The sequence below is a fragment of the Dermacentor silvarum genome, chromosome 1 (assembly GCF_013339745.2).
Source record: "Dermacentor silvarum isolate Dsil-2018 chromosome 1, BIME_Dsil_1.4, whole genome shotgun sequence".
NCBI lineage: Eukaryota > Metazoa > Arthropoda > Arachnida > Ixodida > Ixodidae > Dermacentor > Dermacentor silvarum.
The window spans coordinates 137,332,725-137,355,010 of NC_051154.1; the positions used below are offsets into that span (position 1 = coordinate 137,332,725).

At 46.1% G+C, this 22,286-nt stretch overlaps 1 protein-coding gene across 1 annotated transcript in view; it reads right to left on the reverse strand.

Annotated features, from left to right (window-relative positions):
• The window catches only part of LOC119461779 (uncharacterized), a 382,744-nt gene that overhangs the window by 212,426 nt on the left and 148,032 nt on the right, over window positions 1-22,286 (reverse strand). Inside the window, exon 3 of the mRNA XM_049669559.1 lies at window positions 12,463-12,527. Coding sequence (XP_049525516.1) covers window positions 12,463-12,527 — 65 coding nt within the window. The remainder of the gene's footprint in view (window positions 1-12,462; window positions 12,528-22,286) is intronic.

Sequence of the window (22,286 nt, forward strand, 5' to 3'; positions counted from 1 at the left end):
TAAGAAATTGACAACAGCGCAATGTGCTATGGCACGAAACATGTTAGGCGTAGCATTACGAGACAGGAAGAGAGCAATGTGGATTAGAGAGCAAAGCATGGTAGCCGATATTCTAGTTAACATTAAGAGAAAAATTGGAGCTGGGCTGCCCATGTAATGCCTAGGACAGATGACCTGTGGTCTATTCGAATTACAGAATGGATGCCAAAGGAAGAGAGGCGCAGTCGAGGACGGCAGACAATTAGGTTGAGTGTTGAAATTACGAAATTCGCAGACATAGCTTGGAAGCAGATAGCGCAAGACAGTGGTTATTGGAGATCGCTGGTAGAGGCGTTCATCCTGCTGTGGCTATAAAAATATGATGATGATGACGATGAAAGCAGCACTTCTCGAAAAAGAAAACTTGCTGCAGTTAGTGCTGCACATGAGTTAATTAGTCAGCAGCCAGCCAAGCAATGGGCAGTTTTCTCGAACTCCAAAGCGGTCCTACAAAGCATACAAAGTGCAATCCTCCGCGCACCCGATGAAAAGCTGGTTTCGAGCATTCGACGAACCTACCACCAGAGCCATGACAAAGGACATAACGTACATTTTCAATGGCTACCAAAACAATGCGTTATCAATGGGAATGACGGCGCCAGAGAAGCCGCCAGATCTGCAAATGCGTTTTGATTCTGCTTTCACGAACTGACGCAGCTGCTGGACTATACGCTCCGATGTCTCGTGAATGTGCATTGCCCCTGTTGATTCAAACGTCTTCACTATGTCCCATATACGTTTGATGTCCCTGACCCGCAACCACGTCGACCACCTGGATTAGCCCGATGCGAACAGACCATGTTATACCATTTGTGGCTTAGCGTAGCATTTATTAACTGGAATATTTGGAATGTCCGACCAGCCCACATGCAACACATGCAGCTGCGACGAGACATTCAAGCACGTTCTGTGTCTCTTCCTCCCCCCCCCCCCCCCCCCACTATAGTGCTGAGAGGAAAGTGATGGGTGCAGTACTTGATAGACTTAAAGGGAAACAAAGTGAAAATATTAAGTTGAGCTAGATTGACAGATTAGGCTTCTGTAATAAAGAATTCGTCATTCGTAGCGAGAACAGAGCTTTTGTAAGCGAGAAAATGAAAAAAAAAGCGAAATCGGAGTGGCGCCGCGTGTTGTGGTCTATGGTACCTCTCATGTGAAGTCAGCACTGGATGATTTACAGAGAGTGGCATAGACGGAGGTCACGTGTATATTACGTCAACTCGGCCGTTTGGGCGTGGTTCGTTCAAATTTAGGAGCAGCAGCGGCACCTTCGGCGGCTATTTTCTACGCAACAAATTGATATATAAGCCCACAGAAAACGGATAAACTTCTAGACGAATAATCTGTCAATCTAGCTCGGCCTAATATTTACCTTTAGTATCCCTTCAACAATCTTGCACTATCTCAACAGAAAGTTCTAGGCCAGTGTTCCTCCAAAGGAACTCCTACATACGCAGAAGGCTCTAACAGCGCTGCTCAATTTCCTGATGTCTGCGGGACTGCATAATGGACTTTGAGAACACCACCTGTTACCGCAGGGTTGTGCACCCCGGGCTTTCCGCCGCATTGTGCTCCTCTCCTCTTTCCCTTAACCTTCCATCCGTACAGGGTAGTCAACCATAAGTACTCGTACTTCTGGTTAACCTCGCTGCCTTTCTTTCTTTCTTTTTTTTTACATCCTTATCTCTCTCTCTCTCACGTTGTCGCTCTCTGTACACAGACTGACCGGTTGCCGCAGGCCCCTTCGCGGGTCTATTTTCCGCCGTCACAGCAGTGCGCCGGCGGCGAAGTTTCCCGCGCCGCCAACAACCACCCACTGGCTAGCAGAACGGCAACCTCTGTTCCGTCTGGAGCATCCGGAAAGAAACAGGGCCATAAAAGCAATTGACTGCCTCAGCTATAGCCATCGGCCTGTTTCTTCTTTTTTATAGCTTCTTTATGTATCTTGCGAGACGCCGTTGCGAAGCGCCCCCCAGCACGCCGATATATACCACTACGCTCCTACAGCTTTTCGTGTATGCCGGAGAAAAGACGGCCGCCCGTGTGTGTGCAGCCGCATTCCTGATGCAGTACTGGCTAGACCGAAACCTTCTCGGGGATACGACTTGCAGTGTCCACTGTGATCAATATGCCGCAGGTTAATCGGGCATCAATAAGACTCGCGATGAATCAGCCGTGGTGCTTCAGCCGGCCGCCTTTTTGGCCTGTGAGATTTTCCGCCGGTCCCTCCAACGCCGTTGGCCGCCCGTGACCAGGCCCGCGGGCGACGGCGCGAAACGAGTCCTAAAGAGCCGCTCCTCTGAACGCTCTTGAGAGACTACGCTACCACCATGGAAATAAATAAAAATGTGGAAAGAGCGAACATAAAAAAAAGAAAAAGAAAACCAAAACATTTTCAATCAAATTTTGGTCCTACCTCCTAATTACGCTTAGAGACCTACCAGTAAAATAAAGCTTAGCGGTATTTCGTTTTGTCTTCTTCTTCTCCTTCTTCTCCATTTTTTTCAAGCGTTTCGCTAACATGCACATTCTAAAGATAACTTAGCTTCCACTTCAATGCACAGCCGTTTTTCTTTGCCTCGTTCTACCGTAATTACGCCTCCAAAGTTCTTGTATGGTCTACGTTATCTCGTTTTAATTAACACCTCTAATTCTAACAGAATTCATGGGAAAGCTCCTCTTCTCTCTCTCTCCCATATATATATATATATATATATATATATATATATATATAGATATATATATAGAGAGGCCGGGTGTCCCAGCTAAAAGTAGCTAATGTTTTATAAAAACGACGGAGTGCGCTAGGAGGCTCAAACCAAACTCAGTGGGGTTGAGGATCGCGTGTCCTAGTCTGGGGCAATTTTTTCGTTTTGCAAGGTCAGTTAATTAGTATAAACTAATTGCCCAACTTTTTAAATGTTGGCTTTTTAAATGTTGGTTTAAATGTTGGCAAGAAAGTGCCAATACGAAAGTTGTAGACCACCTTTAAAAATGTCTGACTGAAGTGTTTGCAATTAAGTACCATTGATTGAGAGCCTTGTAATTGCCTTTAAAGAAAGCCCGCGAAATACGAAAACAAGGGAGTGATAGCACCACTATTTCAGCGCTCCCAGGCGACCGATCAAGAAACGAAATCCGCGTATCTGTACAGCGGTTCCGGGACGGGCTTGGCGTTTTCGGTGGCCGCAAGGTACGCGCCAGCAACTGTCGATAGTAAGATATGATAGCGAACGAATAGAAGAACATGACAACAGCATTTTCCTTCCCGATTAAACAGTTCTGCGGTCAACATTTACTCAAGCCCAAGCTTCTTTTTTTTTTCTCTTCTTGCCTTGTGTGTTCGGGCTTCATTGGACAAGTGGAACGAATGATATGTTTATGCCACGTCACGTCGAAGCGTGATACACCGTCATCACCGCCGCTCGCTCTGTGCGCCCGATCGCGACAGGGCATGCGAGTGAGTCTCGAAAAAGGCATACAAACAATGGCCTTTTCTGATCGGTCGTTTGGTTGTGCTGAAATAGTGGTACTATCACCCCCTTGTTTTTGTATTTCGCGGGCTTTCTTTAAAGGCAATTACAAGACGCTCCATCAATGGTATTTAATTGCAAACACTTCAGTCAGCCATTTTTAAATGTGATCTACAACTTTCGTATTGGCACTTTCTTGGTGAAGCCAATATTTAAAAAGTTAGGCAATTAGTGTATGCTAATTAAGTGACCTTGCAAAATGAAAAAAAAATACCACAGACTAGGACACGCGATCCTCAACCCCACTGAGTTGGTTTGAGCCTCCTAGCACACTCCGTCGTTTTTAAAACATTGGCTACTTTTAGCTGGGGCACCCTGTATATATATGGGAGTGTTTAAGGGGTAGGCTAATGAATGTCTTTTTATTTAAGTACCAGTCGAGTATGAATATAAATTGCTTCATTTCTTCAAATGCTAATGGAATATCGCATAATCAATTGCAGGTGCACTTATTTCGCTAAAGTTCTATTTTATGTCACGTGTTCAAATATTACAATTATTCTGAATGTAATAATGGGCTAGCAAACCGTTACAGTGAAGACACGTTAATTTAACCCGCGCTAATTTGGAAAAATAATATACTTCGCACTGCCTCGTCTTTTCACTCCGCTCATGCATGAGTTGCTTTATATGACATCAAACTTTCTTAATATCGGAAGGATTCGGACGCGCACAGGTTGTCATGCACGTGACTAGAGCTGCAGCATGAAAAGCACCGGAAAGGTACACACTGGTGAACCAGCGAGTATCGAATGCGACGCTAGGCTCGAACCGGAATGGATCGGCGGAATGTCCATCGCTATAACAATCCTTCAGTAATTTCGTCAACGCTTAAGGCTTTCCTATTTCTTCTTTTCTTCTTCTTCTTTTTGAGCGTGTGCGTGTATTTGTCGTTTTGCACCGCCCGTGTACGAGACTGTAGAACTGTGACATGGAGAAAGCATCTCAACACATACTAGTTAGTTTCAAATATTCGTCCATTGGGAAATATTTTAAAACCTATTAAATATGTGGTTTTCAGAACGAATACAAATATTCAAGATTTAATACTCAATTTGCATGCATACTATTGTTTCGAATATTTGATAAGATATTTCACATCCCTCATTTCGGCCGGTGCATATGATGTATAACGATCATCCCACGCCGACGCCCGTCGTCGCCAGAACACTTCAGAAATGCGTTAAACGCGGCTGGTGCTTAGACAGCGGAATCGCCCACGCCCGAGTTGTGGTTCTCCTCCGTGAGTTCGCCGGTGCTGCCTTTTTCTCTCCATTCAGCGTCATTCAGCAGGAACGTTCAGAGTTCGCCCATGAGAATGTTGATTTGTTACTTTTCCTCAAACAAAATTGTCAGTGTACCCAGCGTTAGAATAACTAGAAAACTTCCGGCAATTTTTTCTAGTGATATGAAATCTGAAGCCCAAATGCACTTTCAGTGCCTATAGTGTCGGTGCCAAGACCAAGTGGCCGAAGTCATAGTATTTCTAAGCCACAGGACGCAGATACGAATACATTTAGTACGCGGACTTGTCACAGAGATGCTTTTTTCCTATAAGGTCCCAGGATATATTTGCTACGGACAACAGCACCGCGATGTCTCCGAATAAAGCTCCCTATAGCAGGCTGTCACTATCACCTGAGAGAGAAAGAGAGAAGTCATAAGTGAAAGGCAGGTAGGTTAACCAGACTGAGACCGGTTGGGTACCCTGCACTGGGGAAGTGGGACTCAAAGATGAGAAGCAGGAGGGAAGTTCATAAATTTTGTGCCTCAATTTACTTGCGGAGACGACTGTGACGTAAGTGCGTGGGTGGCGTGCGGGCACGGGCGCACCGCCAAATACTGCACCAAAACAGCATCGAGCGTAAGTGCCTGCTGCTAGGCAGGACGAGTGAACTCGTGATGCGTAATTTCGCGTCACGGAAGGGCGTGATAGCAGGAGGCGGGCCAACTCCCTTCTCAAAGGCCGGCGACCTCGCAAGGAGATCGAGTCATCCAAGGTGGCACGCGAGCTTTCTTTACTGCAGGATGCCTGAGGCACCACATAGACGCTGTCGCAGCGGGGAAAGAAGGTACGGAGTGCGAAATCAGCACCAGTGGTAAATGACATGGGGAAACTGTACGAAAGATAAACACGAAGGGAAGAAACAACAACAGCGCTCCGTCTTGTTGCGTGTTTCCGTCGTGTTTCTCTTGGGCGCTGTTTGATTACGGAAGAACTCGCCCAGATGTCCTTACCATTGCAATAGTAAATGATGAGAGAAAAGAAAATAATCACGTTGTGCCTTTTACACTGACTCCAGGAAGAGACAGACAGAGACAAAGCATAAATGTATACGCGCGTAATAAAGCACGACAGTGGTAATTTATTCAGTGTGCCTGGACTCTGTTCGATAGCCTGTTCGACTATTTCTCTCTTCACCAGTGCATAATATATCCACTTGGGCTAAGGTACTGGCTACCTCTCCTGCATTACCTTCATCTTCTTCTTTCTCTCATCCAACAAATTTAGTTTCAAAGTTTTTGCAATACGACTTTCCACTCGGTGACATGTTTTGGGTGGTTCGATACACAGAGAGTTTCGACACAACCAATTAACCAAAATTAATTAAAGCAGAGACTTTCTGGCAGTTTGTTGGCAACCAGGCCGCAGTCCTCATCGGGCTCCTCACGCACGAATTTTATAAAAAAGGACTCGCTTCCCCTTTCTGTCACGCAGCGTTGGTGTCAAAAATGAAAATGCGGGAGAAGCTTAAGGGAAAAAAATGTCGCACTTTCCGTAGACAACAAAAAACGGTATAAATTTCAGGAAACAAAACTTGATTTGAACTTGTTACGTTGCGATGTATCGTATCCCGGCCGCGGCGGCCGCATTTCGATGGAGGCGAAATGCGAAAATGCCCGTGTGCTTGCGTTGTACTGCACGTTAAAGAACCCCAGGTGGTCAAAATTAATCCGGAGCCCTCCACTACGGCGTGCCTCATAATCAGAACTGGTTTTGGCACGTAAAAACCCAGAAAGAAGAAGAACGTTGCGACGTGTGAAAAGAAAGGTGGGTGCATATCCGTGCCTTAAGGTGACCTGATTTCAGGTATTTTTCTTTCTGTATTTTTTTAATGTATGGTTCTCGGAAGACCTTTTTTTCTCATGAACGAAATCTACGCATTAAAACGCTAGAACAGAGATCACCAATTACACTTTCATAGTTACTACGAGAATAAATACCTAGCGAAGCACACGTAGAACAATCTCAAAGTAGTTCCCACTGTGCATTGCTATTCATTAACAGCGCAATTCGCACAATATACGTATACCCGTTGGCAGGAACCGGCGATTGAATAATAGCGGCCAAATCTGAGAATACCAGAGGCGACAGCTGGACAGCGGTAAATGGGCACTTCTGTTACGTACGAGCGCTTTCTCACTGGTCGGCACCCGAGCATTCACCAGCCATGAAGGCGATCTTGCGGCGTTAGAGTCACACAGCAGAGTGAATAACACAAAATCGGTTGTTTTTAGACGAAATGTGTTCAAAATCCTTTAGGAAAAGGTAAGATGCGATAATCAAGCTATTTCCTCAGGGTTGAAGTTACCACAGAGGCATACACATTTTAATGACTTGAGGTAGTGATTAGACAAGTGATTAGGGAAATTACACTAATTAATTTTGTAATCGAAATCATCACACAATCCTAATGCAATACTGCAATGTTACAAGAAATTCATATTGGCTTCCTGATTCGCAAAAAGCTGACGCTGCTAATTACTGCTGCGCAATAATTTCCGGCCAATTTCGTCCATAAAACCAAAAGTGAAGTGGCGAAGAACCCCACTGTCACGCCCGTATCAGACGCCAACGAGTGGCGTGACTGTTCCCGCCTCTCCATTGGTCGAACAGGAAGCGAGCGTCTTTATCAAATCGCGTTCTTGCTCGCGTCAGGCTCTGCGTTAAATTAGCTCATCTCGCAACCATGAATTCAAAGTGGCCTTCTACAAGTATACAGCTGAAGCTGTGATTAGGTCAAATTAATTCTGATTAAGCCTGCAGGAGGAGGAGGAGGAGGAGAAAGAGCAAGGGTAGCGAGGTAGGCCCGACGCGCGTCTGGTTTGCTACCAGACGCGCAGGGGTGAATGAATGCAAAGAAAGGAGTGGGAGCGGGGCACTAGCAGTGGCAACATGTGGAGTTGCACATCACGCCTACAACCGGTCACTGAGGCCAGTCAAATGCACGAAATGAAGTAACGTCCGCGTTCTTTTGTAAGCCTGCAGCGTATGTGGCCGTGGTACAAGAATCTTTGTCTCGGCATAATGGTATGCAATTTAGCCCGTTTAACACAGTCCAAAGAGTGCCGCGTTAGATGTTATGACGATGACAAAAACACAGTACGCGTTCGACTGCCTCTTTTAAGCTGTACGAGTCACATGTGCATGTAGGTTTCGAGACAATAGCCCGCATGAATTATTGACAATGAATAGACTTTTCTGCCATAGTTCTTCCCTTCTTTTTGCTCGTGGTACAATACATGAACACTGCGTACTACTCTCATTCAGTGACGAGAGTAGCCTCGTCATTGAATGTCTTGAAGTGCAGTGCACGATAATGAGGTGGCAGTGCCTTAATATCACAGAGAAAAAAAAGTAACTGGCCTATGTTTTGTGATTTGACTCTAGCCTGTTCACACTCCGAAACATGTTTCGCAAGAGCTGGCCAGTGTGTTCCCCACCAATTTGCTAACGTGTTGGTCAACATCTATGTTATCGAACACAATTACGCACTGCACAACAGCGTTGACAATAGCCCAGCGATGTTGCTAGGTGTGAAAGCGTCAGTAACAAATGCGAGGAACACAGTAGGCTAACATGTGTGGCCGTGTTCTTTTCTTGGTATGTCTTTTTTTTTTATCTAACACCTTGTGGTGCTCTCTATGACGCCTCCGTAGGATTTTCCTCCCAAATAGTTGTTTGTATTTTACTGAGCAGAATGCTTGTGCAAGCACTGCAACATTTATATCCGCATTACTCTGCTGCAAAAATTATTTTTTTTTTTTACGGTTGAAGCAATCGTACACGTAAATGATTTACGTATCCTCGACACCAGACGACATACTTGACCCGAAAAGTGTTACTTTCGAAAGTGATACTTAAGTGTCATTTTTGAAGTACTCTCCTAAAACTTTCCGAACACTTGTACTTTTCTCGCACTTATAGACGCCCTACTTAAGTTCCGTTTGTGAATACGGGCCATACTTTCGAAAGTGATACTTAAGTGTCGTTTTTGCAGCACTCTCCTAAAACTTTCCTAACACTTGTACTTTTCCCGCACTTATTGGCCCCCTACTTAAGTTCCGTTTGTGAATACGGGCCTTAGACAGCACCAGCTACCTTAAGTACGCCAGTGCTTTGCATTATGCCTCCGGAGTACATGCGCAGACTCCACCACACAACTAGTCTGCGTTGCGCGCGCTGTAAACCACGCGAAAACAGAAAATATTGAGGTAGGGCGCGAAATCGTTGGTCAGCGCGACCGGTTTGCACCTTCTTGTTGCCACGGTGACGTGAGTTCAGTCCCTTGTGGCAGCGTGGGCAATGATTTTAAAAATTATTATTCTCTCCTACTTGACAACAAGTGAACGTCACTGCGACGTCAGCAGCGTGCACCGATTAATCTACTGGCATTTATTTCGACCCAGCCACCACCGAAACTTGTCCAAGTTTATCGCGGCAAAGGCTGCTCATCGCCGCCAACACTAAGCCAACGCTACTACGGTAACCCAATGGCTTTCTTCATATTTTGCTAAAAACGACTCCGTGGTAAAGTTTATGGCAATAACTTTATGGGAACGCCAAGGGATCTTGCAGTGTATCTTTTGTAGTGTATGTAGTGTATTATGCTGCCTCTAAAAGTTCTTCCAAATCATTCAAGACCTTTGGTGTACTAGGCAACGAAAGTTTGTTCAGCTTTTCACATTACCATTTAGAGTACGACGTAAATAGCGACTCCGCTCCAATTCAGGGATTCAATAAATAATAAGCTGAACTGAATTTGGAGGTTTTACGTGCCAAACCACGATTTGATTACGACGCTTACGCAGTAGGGGGAACTACTAGTTAATTTTGACCACCAGGGGATCTTTAACGTGCCCCCAATGCACGGGACACGGGTGTTTTTGTGCATTTCGCCCCCATCGATATGCGGCGGTCGCGGCCGGGATTTGATCCCGCGACCTCACCTCGACTCGAAGCTCTTCTCGCAATTCACTAAGTTGATCCCAGCGCAGCCCCCAGATTGAAGAAGACGCTACGCTTCTCAAGAATTGCTGAGGAGTGTCCATGAAGCGCAATTATCCCTCCTGCCGAGCGGCGGCACTACCCTCTACTTTCTTGAGTTGAGTGTTGAGTGTGAGGAACGTTCTAGAATACGGGGGATAATCCCTTAAATTTGTCTGAAGGGATCAACAAACTCATTGTGGTGGCTCTTTGCACATATACAAAGAAATACGCGCAACTCTATGCGTCTCGACAACGGCTTTTGTGATCGCGCAATTAGCTACTTGCCGTCAATTCAAGTTGGCCGCAGGTCGTCTTCAAGAGCTGCATAACTAAAGGCGATGCCGAAATCTGTCCCTTTCTCTTTTGCCTAACACCGCCTAAACTGACCGTAGTTTCTGGCGCAATATCAGTGCTGCAAGCCATTGATTTTTTTCTCGAGAACAAGCCAGTATTATATGTTGGCCTTGGATGCCGTAGAGATTTTCAATCTTGTGAATGGTTACTTTACTACCTTCCAATGGGTACCTGGACCCGGTGGCGACTTTACAATTGCTAGTAGGTACAGCCGGGGCGTGGCACTGCGGGTCACATGACTTCCGCTTAGCACGCGTTGTCATGGCAATCGTGGAGCTCCTAGGTGCCTAGGGGCATAATCGCTTAGAGACTTTGGAGGCACTGGTTTGCGCCGCGGCTGCTAGTTACTGATCGTGGCTGTCTTATCTCCGGGACCGGGCGCAGCGACCTCGCCGAGCGCAACTCCTACGTGCGTAGGGAGCGAATCGTTTAGGGCGCGTTGAATGTCTGGCGGTGTCTGGGCCACGCCGGCCGCGCTTTATTATTGTAGCGTTTGTTCTAGTGGCGGTAATCGTTGCAGTAGTGGTGGTGTGGCATAACGGCTTTTGAGCTCGGTGAACTGTGGTGGTGTAAACAAGCGGATACTGCTCGCGTTTGAGCCCCGGTGCCGTGGCAGAAGCCACGGTGCCGGGCGCCGACGCGAAGCGGCGGTCGTTGGGGTTTTGCGGAGTGCAGCTTAGTAACACCCCAAATAAAAAATACGGTTCCAGTCAGGTAGACTGCTCCCTCCCTGATAGTGGGATTATATTTGGATCATGAAAACAGTGATGCGTTTATTTAGGAATACCATCGTTTCTCTCTCGCAGGCGCGAGCACAAGCGGCGCACGGCACCGCAATTTCCGCCACGGCACCGGGGCTCAAACACGAGCAGTATCCGCTTGTTTACACCACCACAGTTCACCGAGCTCAAAAGCCGTTATGCCACACCACCACTACTGCAACGATTACCGCCACTAGAACAAACGCTACAATAATAAAGCGCGGCCGGCGTGGCCCAGACACCGCCAGACATTCAACGCGCCCTAAACGATTCGCTCCCTACGCACGTAGGAGCTGCGCTCGGCAAGGTCGTTGCGCCCGGTCCCGGAGATAAGAGAGCCACGCTCAGTGGAAACCAGTGCCTCAAAAGTCCCTCAGAGATTATGTTCCTAGGCACCTAGGAGCTCCACGATCGCTATGACAACATGTGTTAAGCGGAAGTCACGTGAGCCGCAGTGCCACGCCCCCGCTGTACCTACTAGCAATTGTAAAGTCGCGACCCGGTGGCTTAGCCGGCAATGAGCTAGCCAATTCGGCCTCTTTCTAAAGCCGCCGATGCAAAGAAACCGTACTCACGAACCTATGGAAACACTTTGACGGCTTCGCTCATAACAGAGAGAGAGAAGCGAAAAGGAAAGGCAGGGGAGGTCAACCAGACACGCGTTCGGTTTGCTACCCTATAAAAGGGGTAAGGGATTAAGGGTTAAAGAAGAAAAAGAAAGAAAGCTGGGAGATGAAAAGTGCTGTGAGGGTATACTTTCCGCAGTCGCCTGTATTGCAGGTCTGCATGATTGAGTCCATTGAGCTACAGCGCAATTTCTTAAAAAGCTAACAGCGACCTACTGTGGTGTCGATGCACACCTCCGGATGAAACTGCACTGTAGCTCACTCTGCTCAACCATGCAGACCATCGGTACAGGCACCTGTGCGAAGTAGACCCTCACAGTACTTTTCCCCTCTCAGCTATAAAGCCAAGCGAAGCTAAGCAAAATGCGATTCACCGGATTCGCCTGGACGCTGCCTTTGCTCGACGCTATGCACATCTGATGGGCTGTGCGGACAAGGTGCACTGTGAACACTGCCAAGCGCCTGAGACTCTGCCAAGTGACTGTCCCGAGTACGTGCCACTGCGTAATACGCTGTCTTCTTGCTAGCAGGCATCGGAAGTCAAGCACTGTCGGAAAGTGCTAATTTGACGGCATTGCGTGACCACACAGCAGCAAAAACAGCAACGATGGCGGTTATGAACTATTTTCAGAACACCGGACTAGACTTGGACTAAACAACTTTGTTTTGTGGTTATTCTATTTGCACATGCATCGCTTCTTCCTGTCCTCATCATCGTCATTCGTCATTATTTCCCCCCTTTCTTCCTCCACCTGTGCAGAGTAGTAAGCAAGAGTTTACTAGCTGAGGCCAACCTCTCTGCCTTTCCTATAATAAATTCCCCCTCACCACCGTCAGTAGATTCAAACCATGTCCGCTAATCCAACTGTGTGCCTTACCTTTACGAAGAGGGTAGCGCAGATATTCAACTTCTAAACCTCCTGGTCCCGAAGGATAAATCACCCTGTAAAAAATAAAAGAGAGAGATTTACATGAGAATGCACCGACATTTTTTTTTTTTCATCTTGGAGAGGATCGAAACAGGACGTGAAGCAGCAGAGTGGAAATGTCAGTGAGCTTATGCAACATCGTCGAGATTCTGTCGACACCGCTATGCAAAGTTCGACGGCGGCCGACATGGAAATGTGTGTGTAGAAAAATAAACAAATAAAAGGAGCGTGCGCGCACGCACAGAGTGAGAGAGAGAGACGTCCTTACAGCTTTGTATCACAAACAACGGGGCCGTACAGAGCGGAAGCTCGTATTGTGTGCGCTATGCAGCCCTTCTCGCACGGCCGGCTATCCGTTATCCAGATCGAACGCTTTCAAGCAACGCCGGTAGTCATTATCGCTCACTAATTAGGTTCGCATCACTGAAGAACTTTAACCGGACGCGAAACACTTCCTTCCTAAATTTTAGTACAGTGCCCTCGAGGAAAGGTTACATCAAGTGCGCGAGTGTGTGCTGCTTCACTGCGCATTAGCCCGTTGAGCTCCGGCCTTTAGCTCTCCAGAATCTCCGAACATTTTAGCAGTATATGTTTAACAGCACCGTTATTCCATGGAGTGGCACACGTATAATGGTGACGCCACTTGCTCTCTTTTTGCACAGCCACTCGAAAGTTCTTGATGACCTTGTGTTGCTGAGATCAGACTTCGATCTCTTTAAATCCCTTCATCACGGTGCTAAGCTGAGAAATATCCCTTGGGAATGGCGCTGGAAAATGCCAATGATGTTTGGTCCTCTAAATCTGTACAGGTGCGCCAGAGTAAGAGCATAAGGATTTTAAAGCGAAGCAACCTTTTCCTCATTCCAGGCACTTTGCAGTAATTAGGTTGTTACATTCCTGCCTGGGCTGAAATTGGACCTCTGTAATAAAAATAAATGCACGACGGACAGTGAAATCGAACCTCTGCCTTCGAGCCCAGCAGCCCAAAGCTGTAACCATTAAGAGATGATCGCACGCATACTCCTTTAGTGCTTGCCAAAGCCGACTAGCACTCTGTGACGTTTAGCTCGTGCGTGACGTGCCAGTTTCTCATGTTCTTCCCTTGTGACAGTTCGCGCCTTGAGACGCTGTGTTACCACACCGTCTTCGAGATCGGCCCTCATTCTCCAGTATTCTCCTCGTAGCAGCTAACGCTACGTATGAACTGCGTGACGTTGGACCGCTTTCATGATTGGCCGACGTTGATCACGTTGTAACATTTCTTCGCCTGAGTACAAATGCCCTTCTCGTTTTAACATAGAATACATGACACAGACAAGGTACGTGCGATTTTATAACACTTAGTCACAGATCCCGTCAGAATACGTGTATCTCTCGCTTATGCCTGTTCAATACCCTATGCCCAACCGAACAATCAGCATGTCTATAAATTCCCGTCGATCATGTCGTTGCCATTATACAGCCGTCGTCACCGTCGTCGTCGTCTTGCTGCTGTCTGTCACACACACATACGCTCACGTCACGCGCACACAACTATGTAGTCGATTTACATAAACACGTTGATCCACCCGGTCACGCTTTGCGGAACACCAGACAATGCTGGGTAGCCAGCTACCTTCAAAATGTCTTTTTTTAGTTCTTCTTCTCCTTTTGCTCTTTAGCTCCTCTGACGTTTCTAGAATGAATGCACGTCGCGTCTGGAGTTCGAGTACGTTGCATCGATTACGTACGTACTTGAGTGTATATATATATATATATATAGATAGATATATCTAGCTGGGGGATCAGTCGGAGAGGTTGGAAACACGTACTCCTTTTCACTTATATATGAGCTATAAGGCGCTTTAAGGCATAAAAATTACTCAGAAAATACAGATTAACACGAAAAAAATTAAAGGAGAATGAAAGTGTGGATGACGTGATGTCGCACTTAAGCGCCAGAATAAAAAAGAAAAACAAATCGAATTAATGTTTGAACCTGTGCACGCTCAGTAAAAAGCAAAGAAAACACTTGTGGAAAGGTAAGGGCCACGCCACTAAAGAAACAATTTTAAAAGCGTTTTTAACGTTCCGGCTACCCCCACGGCAGCCTTGTTCACAGTTCAATGCCTTTGTCAGAGCCAGGGTGTCGGAACGAAATGTTTTTCGTTCTGGTTTTAGTTTCGTTCCATTGAAAAAAGTCTGCTGCGGAACGAAAAAAAAATAATCCGTAACGCTTCATAACGGTTTTGGTTCGCATGCAAAAATTTTCGAATTAAAGTAACGATACAGACATAGTATTAATTTTTCTCAATAAGTGAATTCTGAATTCTGAGATCATGCTCAGTGCCTTGAGTCAAGGCCCTGAGCATGATCTCAGAAGCAACACGTCATCTAGTGTACTCGCCGTAATTCGAGACCGCTGTTGCGATAAAACGAGCTTAAACGAACACAAACGAATAATAAAAGTTCGGTAACAAAGCGTTGCACCCGTAGAAAACGATACGATGAGCTCTTAGCGCGCAAGCCCTGGGTTTTACTACGATGCCGATCTTATTCATTAGTTTCAAAGCTAATGCAAGAAAAGGAAAAAAATGAATGAAACTACTTTATGGCAGCTTGTTTTGCAACATTAGGTCCTCAAAAGCTTTAGTTATTGACGGCACCTTGTAGGTGTACCTAATCAATTTTCTGCGTTTCGTCATTCGTCGCACAGGCAACTCTGCGCATTGACAGTTCTGTGTATAATGAGTAATATAAAACTATATGCGCACGGCCCTAGTTGGCTTTAACGTCTGTCGATTAATTTTGTTCTATGTAATCAAAACACAGCATTCGCTATTCAGAATATTTGTGGGAATATTTCACAGAGTAGGTGCGGGGGCACTTCTCAGACAAAAAGCAAAAATAAGAAAAGAAAAACAGGTTGGAGTAACCTGTATATACAAGCCTAATGATCGAGACATAGCAGCATACCCTAAGCAGTTACTGGCACAGCAGCTAAGCTATTTCAAGTATTCTTTCTTTGACGGGTCTTTGCTAACCTAATCATTCTTCATGCGAATATCTTTAATGCGTAGCAATTGCTTGCATTGGGAACTAGATTATTTCAAAATGCACCGTTTGTCTTACGAAAACAGTAGCTATTTCACAACAGAACGCTCTATAACTTCGTTACATATCGTGGCAGCCAGCCTAGCGGCGACAATGAGTGCGCAAGTTGAAAGTTATATGTATACCTCCTTCTAGCAACTCCATTGTTTTACTTGTCTGTGTGCTTATAAATCCAATACGTGTCATCCTTTAGATCTGTCATCGTTCGATGAATGCACGCACAATAAATTAGGACTGAGGTGCTGAGAGCAATTGAAAATAAAGTAAGGCTTGAATGCAATCAAGAATACTAAAGGAAAGGTAAATCAGAAGTAATATCAAAGTTCGGGCTAAAAAAAAATCAGCAGAACCTATCTACGATCATTGCCTAAGTAATGCAGGAGAATTGGCCCATCACACATAGTTTATTCATTTCTATTACATGCCATTGAACGGAGCATGATGGAGCGTCTATTTAGTTCCATCGCTTTTGCAGGCAAATGAAATGCGCGTCTCTGGAGACCTCCGAACCCTCCAAGCACGAGCCGCGAATGCTCGACGATATCGTGACAGCGCGATGGTGGCACTGAACTGCCGCTCTACTGTCGCACGTATTCCGCGCCCCTCCTGAACTGGTGACGTGGCGCCGAGGATAGGTTACCATGCTGCACGCCCGGGTTCGTATTCCTCGTAGGGCTAGATTATTTTGGTTCTTTTTACGCGGTCAACCTATCGAAGCCACATAGACAGACCAAAGTGGGGTGAGTGAACAAAGAAAAATGCCCCCGCAATTTTTAAAGGCTTTTCTGAATGTTGCAAGAACTGTCAATGAATGCGTACTATGAGGCAATCCCCAGAGCCACGTGGTCCAGCGCAACACAAACGTTCCTTTGCGTCCTAAGCTGGGTTTCCGTGATAAATTTTCTCTCTCTTTCTCTCTCTCTTTTTAGGCTTGACACTACAGCAGAGAGCGACGTGAAACTGTTAGTTTGTGTAAGTGACAGCGAGCAGTTGCCCTCAACACGAAAATAAATAGAACAGTTACCAGCGCAAATTTCAACGATTAGTCTAGCTCTTAGTTCTGAGACGGCGACGTAGAGGGAACCTATAAGAACCCTTCATTGGGATCTCAAGTCATGTGCGTCAAAGTCAACGTATGGTTTTGTGCACGTCTTCACCTGCCAGCGCTTTGCAGCGCTTTGACACGTTAACAGCTTACATGCTTGCCAGCATGTCTTGCATTGGACATAAAAATAGGATGATGATGACGATGATGATGATGATGCCTACCAGCAAAATGACTCGCGACTGTTCAGAAAGCCCTTGATGGTCGGCAACACGGATGCCATACTATCGGAAAGCAGCTCCGCCCAGAGATAGCTCACGGCTTGTGCAGCACTGATTTCCAAGTTCCAGTAAGAACAACATTATACAATTTAGGCACACTAGCAAAATCGCCTTCTTTGATTGAAAACTGACTACCTATTTTTCTGCACAGAGGCTGAGCTTTTTGTCAGCGAAATATACTTTCCTTTTTTTTATCTTCTCCAGTCGGGAAGTGAATACAGTGTCGCGACAGCCGAAAGATAGGTTGGCATGGCATGGGCTGGATTCCGACCCCGTGTGTTTTTCACAAGCACACACAAGCACACAAACACACATATGTTCCGTACTCCATTTGCAGTGCATGATGCAAAAAAAAAAAACAAAAAAAGAGAAAACGACAGATCTGGCTGCAAACATTCTTAGTCGGTACAGGCTGTATATTAGCTCGAGAAATTATTCTAACTGCGATTACCACTCACAGTCGTGCTCCAAATGTGGTCATGACTCATGTTCTTTTGATCACATGCTCTGGTTGTTCCCAGCCTTTAACGCCTCTCCACCCATCACGAAAGAGCAATGGGAGGAATCCATCAAGAGCAGCAACCTTCAAATTCAACTCCAGGCTGTCCAGAGGACCCACGACATCGCGACGGGACTTGGTCTCCCGGTCCCATCGTAGGCGGAGCCACCGACTTAATCTGGGGGAGCCTTCGGCTCGCCTAGATCTCAGTTCCTCAGGACTCAAATAAAGTTCTTGTCATGTCATGCGATTATGCGCGCAGCGCGCAATTTTGGATGTAAGAATAAATGACCACGAGAAATTTCATCTTGCGGCGTGACCACGAAGTTGCATTTCAGCTCGCCTTTCCACACTAATATAAATAAATGTTTTACTTAGTGACATCGCTAGCAAGGAATTAAAAAAAAAAAAACTTCAAAGAAAACTGATCGATACGCCACGAATGTGCTTGTTTTGTAGTGGAAGAACATAAGCACGCAGTGACCCAGCGCTTGAAGTGTTTTCTTAGGAGAAATAGCGCGACCGTGATGGCTAACGATAACATGAATATGCACTTTAGCCGCAGTGATTAGCAAGAAAAGACCACTTGCGAAAGAAACAAAACACAATACCTTCAATTTTTTTTTAATTTTTAGCTGTGCATTCAGTGCACCAATAAAGCGCTATTGCAGCTGCATTGTAGGTTTATAAACAAAACGTTTCTGGCGAGGTAAAGGAAACATTACAGGAAGAAAAAAGAGAAGGACGATGTAAAAATAAAAGAATTTCCTGTAAGAAAATAAAAGATGAGAAATAAATCAACAAAAAAAAGAGAATAGGAAAAAAAAAGAAACAAAGCCCAGAGGTCAGACATGGGGTTAAGAACTCTAGGCCGCAACACTATACAGCGTATAAAGGCAAAAGGACGCGAATTTAAAGTGATCTCTTACGTACACCAAATGAAAAAGAAAAAAAAGAAGAAAGCGTGGTGGTTTTAGCAGGTATGGAAACGCGGCAAAAAGAAAAAAAGGCACAAGCCAGGCTCTGCAAGTGGGCCATTCGGTACCAAAAATTACTATAGCGAAAAACCAAGCGCGTTCCCGTTATTCTAGTTATAATCGCAATCTGTTGCACGCATGAACTGACGGAGACATAAAGAAAGGCGTCGCACGGAAATGCTCTGTCGCATCGTCCCTGTTCTTCGCAGCATCGGACTATGTACGTATGTGTGTTTTTTCTTTTCTTTTCTTTTTTTTTTGTTTAGCAAGCCTAATATTGCTTTGCAAAATTTTCATCAAACGCGCAAGAACCTGCTGATCCACTTCCCCGACTCGAACTATTCTTCGTGCGATAACGCGTCCTTTAAAGTTAACAACATACAAATGCTCATTGTTTTTTAGCGAGAAGGTTAATGAAACGAAAAATAAACTTAAGTTAGCCATGTGTGTGTAATTTAGCTACCTTGCTAAAGTGGCAGTTGCAAGAAACCGGTTTGTGTGATGGCAGTCATCCGGTAACACCGCGCCACATAACACGGGATTGTGCTCGATGTGGTTACTTGGTCGTCGTAGCAAATATAAAAGCGCCCTTATGAGGATGTAAGACGCCTTTGTTTAACTGAAAATGGAGCCGTTGCGAGGAGCACCACTTAGGAGAAGAAGAGAAGAATCACAAAACACGCGCTGAATTGAGCACGTGTCGTTTGGTTCTTCTCTTCCTATCCTTCTCCTAAGTGATGCTGCTCGCAGTGGATCGTTACCAACTGGCTCAATTTTTCATCCTAATATGAAAACGGGGCGTTTCAAGCTCAGAAGCATGCGCACGTGCTGTAGCGAACAGCCGCGGTACTAACCACCTGTTAGTTTTAGTAAACTGGTGCGCCCGCGCGACCTGCCATTTCAGCACAGGCCAATTTTTACTGGATAACATTCGCCACAAGTGAATTCAACCTCGTGTATCCATATTTGTCTTACATTAAACACCACCAACAAAAAAGCAATGCTTATCAGCTGCTCACAAAAAGAGCTAAGGGCCTCGTTAAATTTCACACGCTTCTGCACAGCGGTCACTCGGTTTGTCGCTGCAAACTGCAACTTCCCGCCGCATCGTCCTATGCCCATTCAGTTTGTGAAACTCGGCGTGGACACATGGACCGACGATTCCACGGGATTGCCCCTCGCCTTGTCGTTTGTTTCTAAATATCATTCTGAAGTCGACCACTAGTCGCTCAGCTGTCATTCGCAGAAGACTATCGGAAAATACAATGAATTGGTTTAAGGCCACACTGAGTCTTCTCCATATCTGAAAATTGTCCCGAAAAAAAAAAAACTCGAAAGCTCGCCGTCGCAAATCCGCGGCAGCGGCGTCGGCATTGCATTAGCCTCTCTACAATGCCCGAATAAAGCGTTCCGTGTCACTTTGTGCGGACATTCAATAAACACGAACTCGTGTTTCGACTCTTTATGCACTCACACAGAGCTTCCCTGTATATATTGATTGTACTCGAGATTATCGGTGACGGCACGGTGAAGTGTGAAGTTCGGTCAGTTGACGAACTAGTAGTGCGCGCTCGATCGGTGTCCAGCTGAGACTGCTCCGTCTTGTACTTCGGTCAGACGCCCTGTGGACTTACAAGAACATCCCGTGACATTAGGTGGAGGTGCTGGGTTAACGTCTTCCCCGACCTGGAGCTCCGCAGCCATACTTTGCCATCTGCGGCCACAATGAGCGACGACGCCGGCCCTTCGCAATAATAAGTGCTAAACGAATCACCCCTGCCAATGATACTTTGGGCTTAAGTGGCAGTGTCTGGCAGTGCCTGGCAAGCAGCAAGAAACCTAGATATGCAAAAGTGTAGTAGAAATGACTACTTTATTCTGTATTCGTTTCTGTGTTTTGCTTTCTGAGAAAACGTTTCTTTCTCTCTCTTTTCCCCCAATGAATCGTCAAGTTTCTTAGTCTCAATGGAAAGAAGTAGTGCGCAGTTATTGGTTTGAAGGTATCCAAATAGCACTGTTTGTCAAAATTTCAGTGTACCTTTATTAATGACGATTCCTCACTCACAATTAAAACTACTAACTAGCACTGGATGCTCAGGCAGACCAGCAAATTCCAACTTGTATGATGCAACGCGCGAACGATAATAATAAAAATATAATAATAATAATAATAACAATAATAATAATAACAACAACAACAACAATAACAACAACAACAACAACAACAACAATAATAACAACATAATAATAATAATAATAATAATAATAATAAAATACGGTCCGGGAAAACGTGCAACCTTTGCAGAATCACAAACGAAATTTCAGCGAAGCGGAGTTCAATAAAATGAGGCCATGGTGCCCGACGTTCTACTTATTATAGCCTCCAACGGTATTCCCAACAAACGGGCGTTTCCAGTTCTTGTGAAACTTTTTGCTAGACTTAGTGCACCCTCCTTTTGGTGAGAGAGAAACTTTATTAGACAGTAAAATATTTTAAGGAGGGGTGGTCGGAGCCCCTCAGTCGAGGGCCCCACTGGACTCTGCCACCTCTCTGACCTGGCTAATTAAGGACGTTTTGTCCTGCCAGGTTGGAGCGGGCGAGCTGTGCCTCCCACTGCTCAATGGAGCACCCTCATAGGCCAAATACCAGTAATCTGTTATTTGGCCTATGAGGGTGCTTAGTGCACTCCCAGGTAACTGATCATAACTACGTCTGCTTATTTTCCAAGACTTTCTATGCAACTTTTCTCTCTTCCTTCACTGTTTTCTCGAGTCTCCCCCAAGCGACAGCTGTCGCGCGGATGCCGGCTGCGTTGAACCGCGCACGGCTACTTACACTTAACACAAAAACTGACGCTTCTGAAATTGGATACCTTCTATGGTTGATTCTAAGCCCAGAGAGTGTCTCGCTAACATGTTTAAAGTGTGTAAATGTTTAATCAGAATTGCGTAGCAGTTTGCTTACAGCAACAACTACAACACATAAACCAATGCTGAAGCTAAGCTTTTCGTGCGCGGGCGGTCGTTTTCATGCTCAAACTTTGAAGAAGGTTGCCACGAGAGCTAAAACGATTTCATGCCATACGATATGCCAAGGACGGCCTCACGAGACTGTAGCCTCAGCGCGCGCAATCTGGCCGCCGGTTTTGGTCGAAGGGAGGCCGCCGGGCGTTGGGAGGGGGGCACGTCGGCGCCGAGGCGGGGTGGGCCTCGTCCGCGGCGGCCGGACCCCCACTCCGGCTGATGAGTCCAGTGGCGGCGGCCCCAGGTCGGCACTGCGTGGCCACGTCCGCGCACGGCCTAATTTACGACCCGCGTCGCGTGCGCACGCCACAGGGCTGCCTAATGGCCGCCGCCAGAGAGTCGCGTTAAAAAATCGCCGCGCAAACAAATGGTCGGCCGTGCCGGCCGGTCAAGGCTCGCGCCATCGCCCGTGGCTCTAAAAGCTTCCTAGAAGAATGTCGTCAGCGGCGCCTACCAGTCCACGACGCGGATAGAGCGGTTTTCCCGTGCACGCTCTCAGCGCGTGTTGTGGAATAAGAAGTCAGGCGCTGCAGTGAAACCTACTCTCGCGAGATTTTGTATATAGTCGGCTCCTCCTCGCGGATCGACTGCAGGAGAAGCGCGGAAATGGCTCGATAAACGAGTGCCATTCATTTATTCAAACTTCTCGACCGAAACCACCGATTCTCAAATTCTGATCGCAAGCGGGCCACATCACACACAGAGACGCGCCGGCTTCGATGGAAAATAGAGATGTCAGTCTGACCTGACAGCTGGCGCGCTACTCTGCATGACGGATTAGATTGATGTGGCGTGAGCATCCACGTATAAAACTATCACTAATTTTCACACGCACTCAATGCTCTTCGAAAATA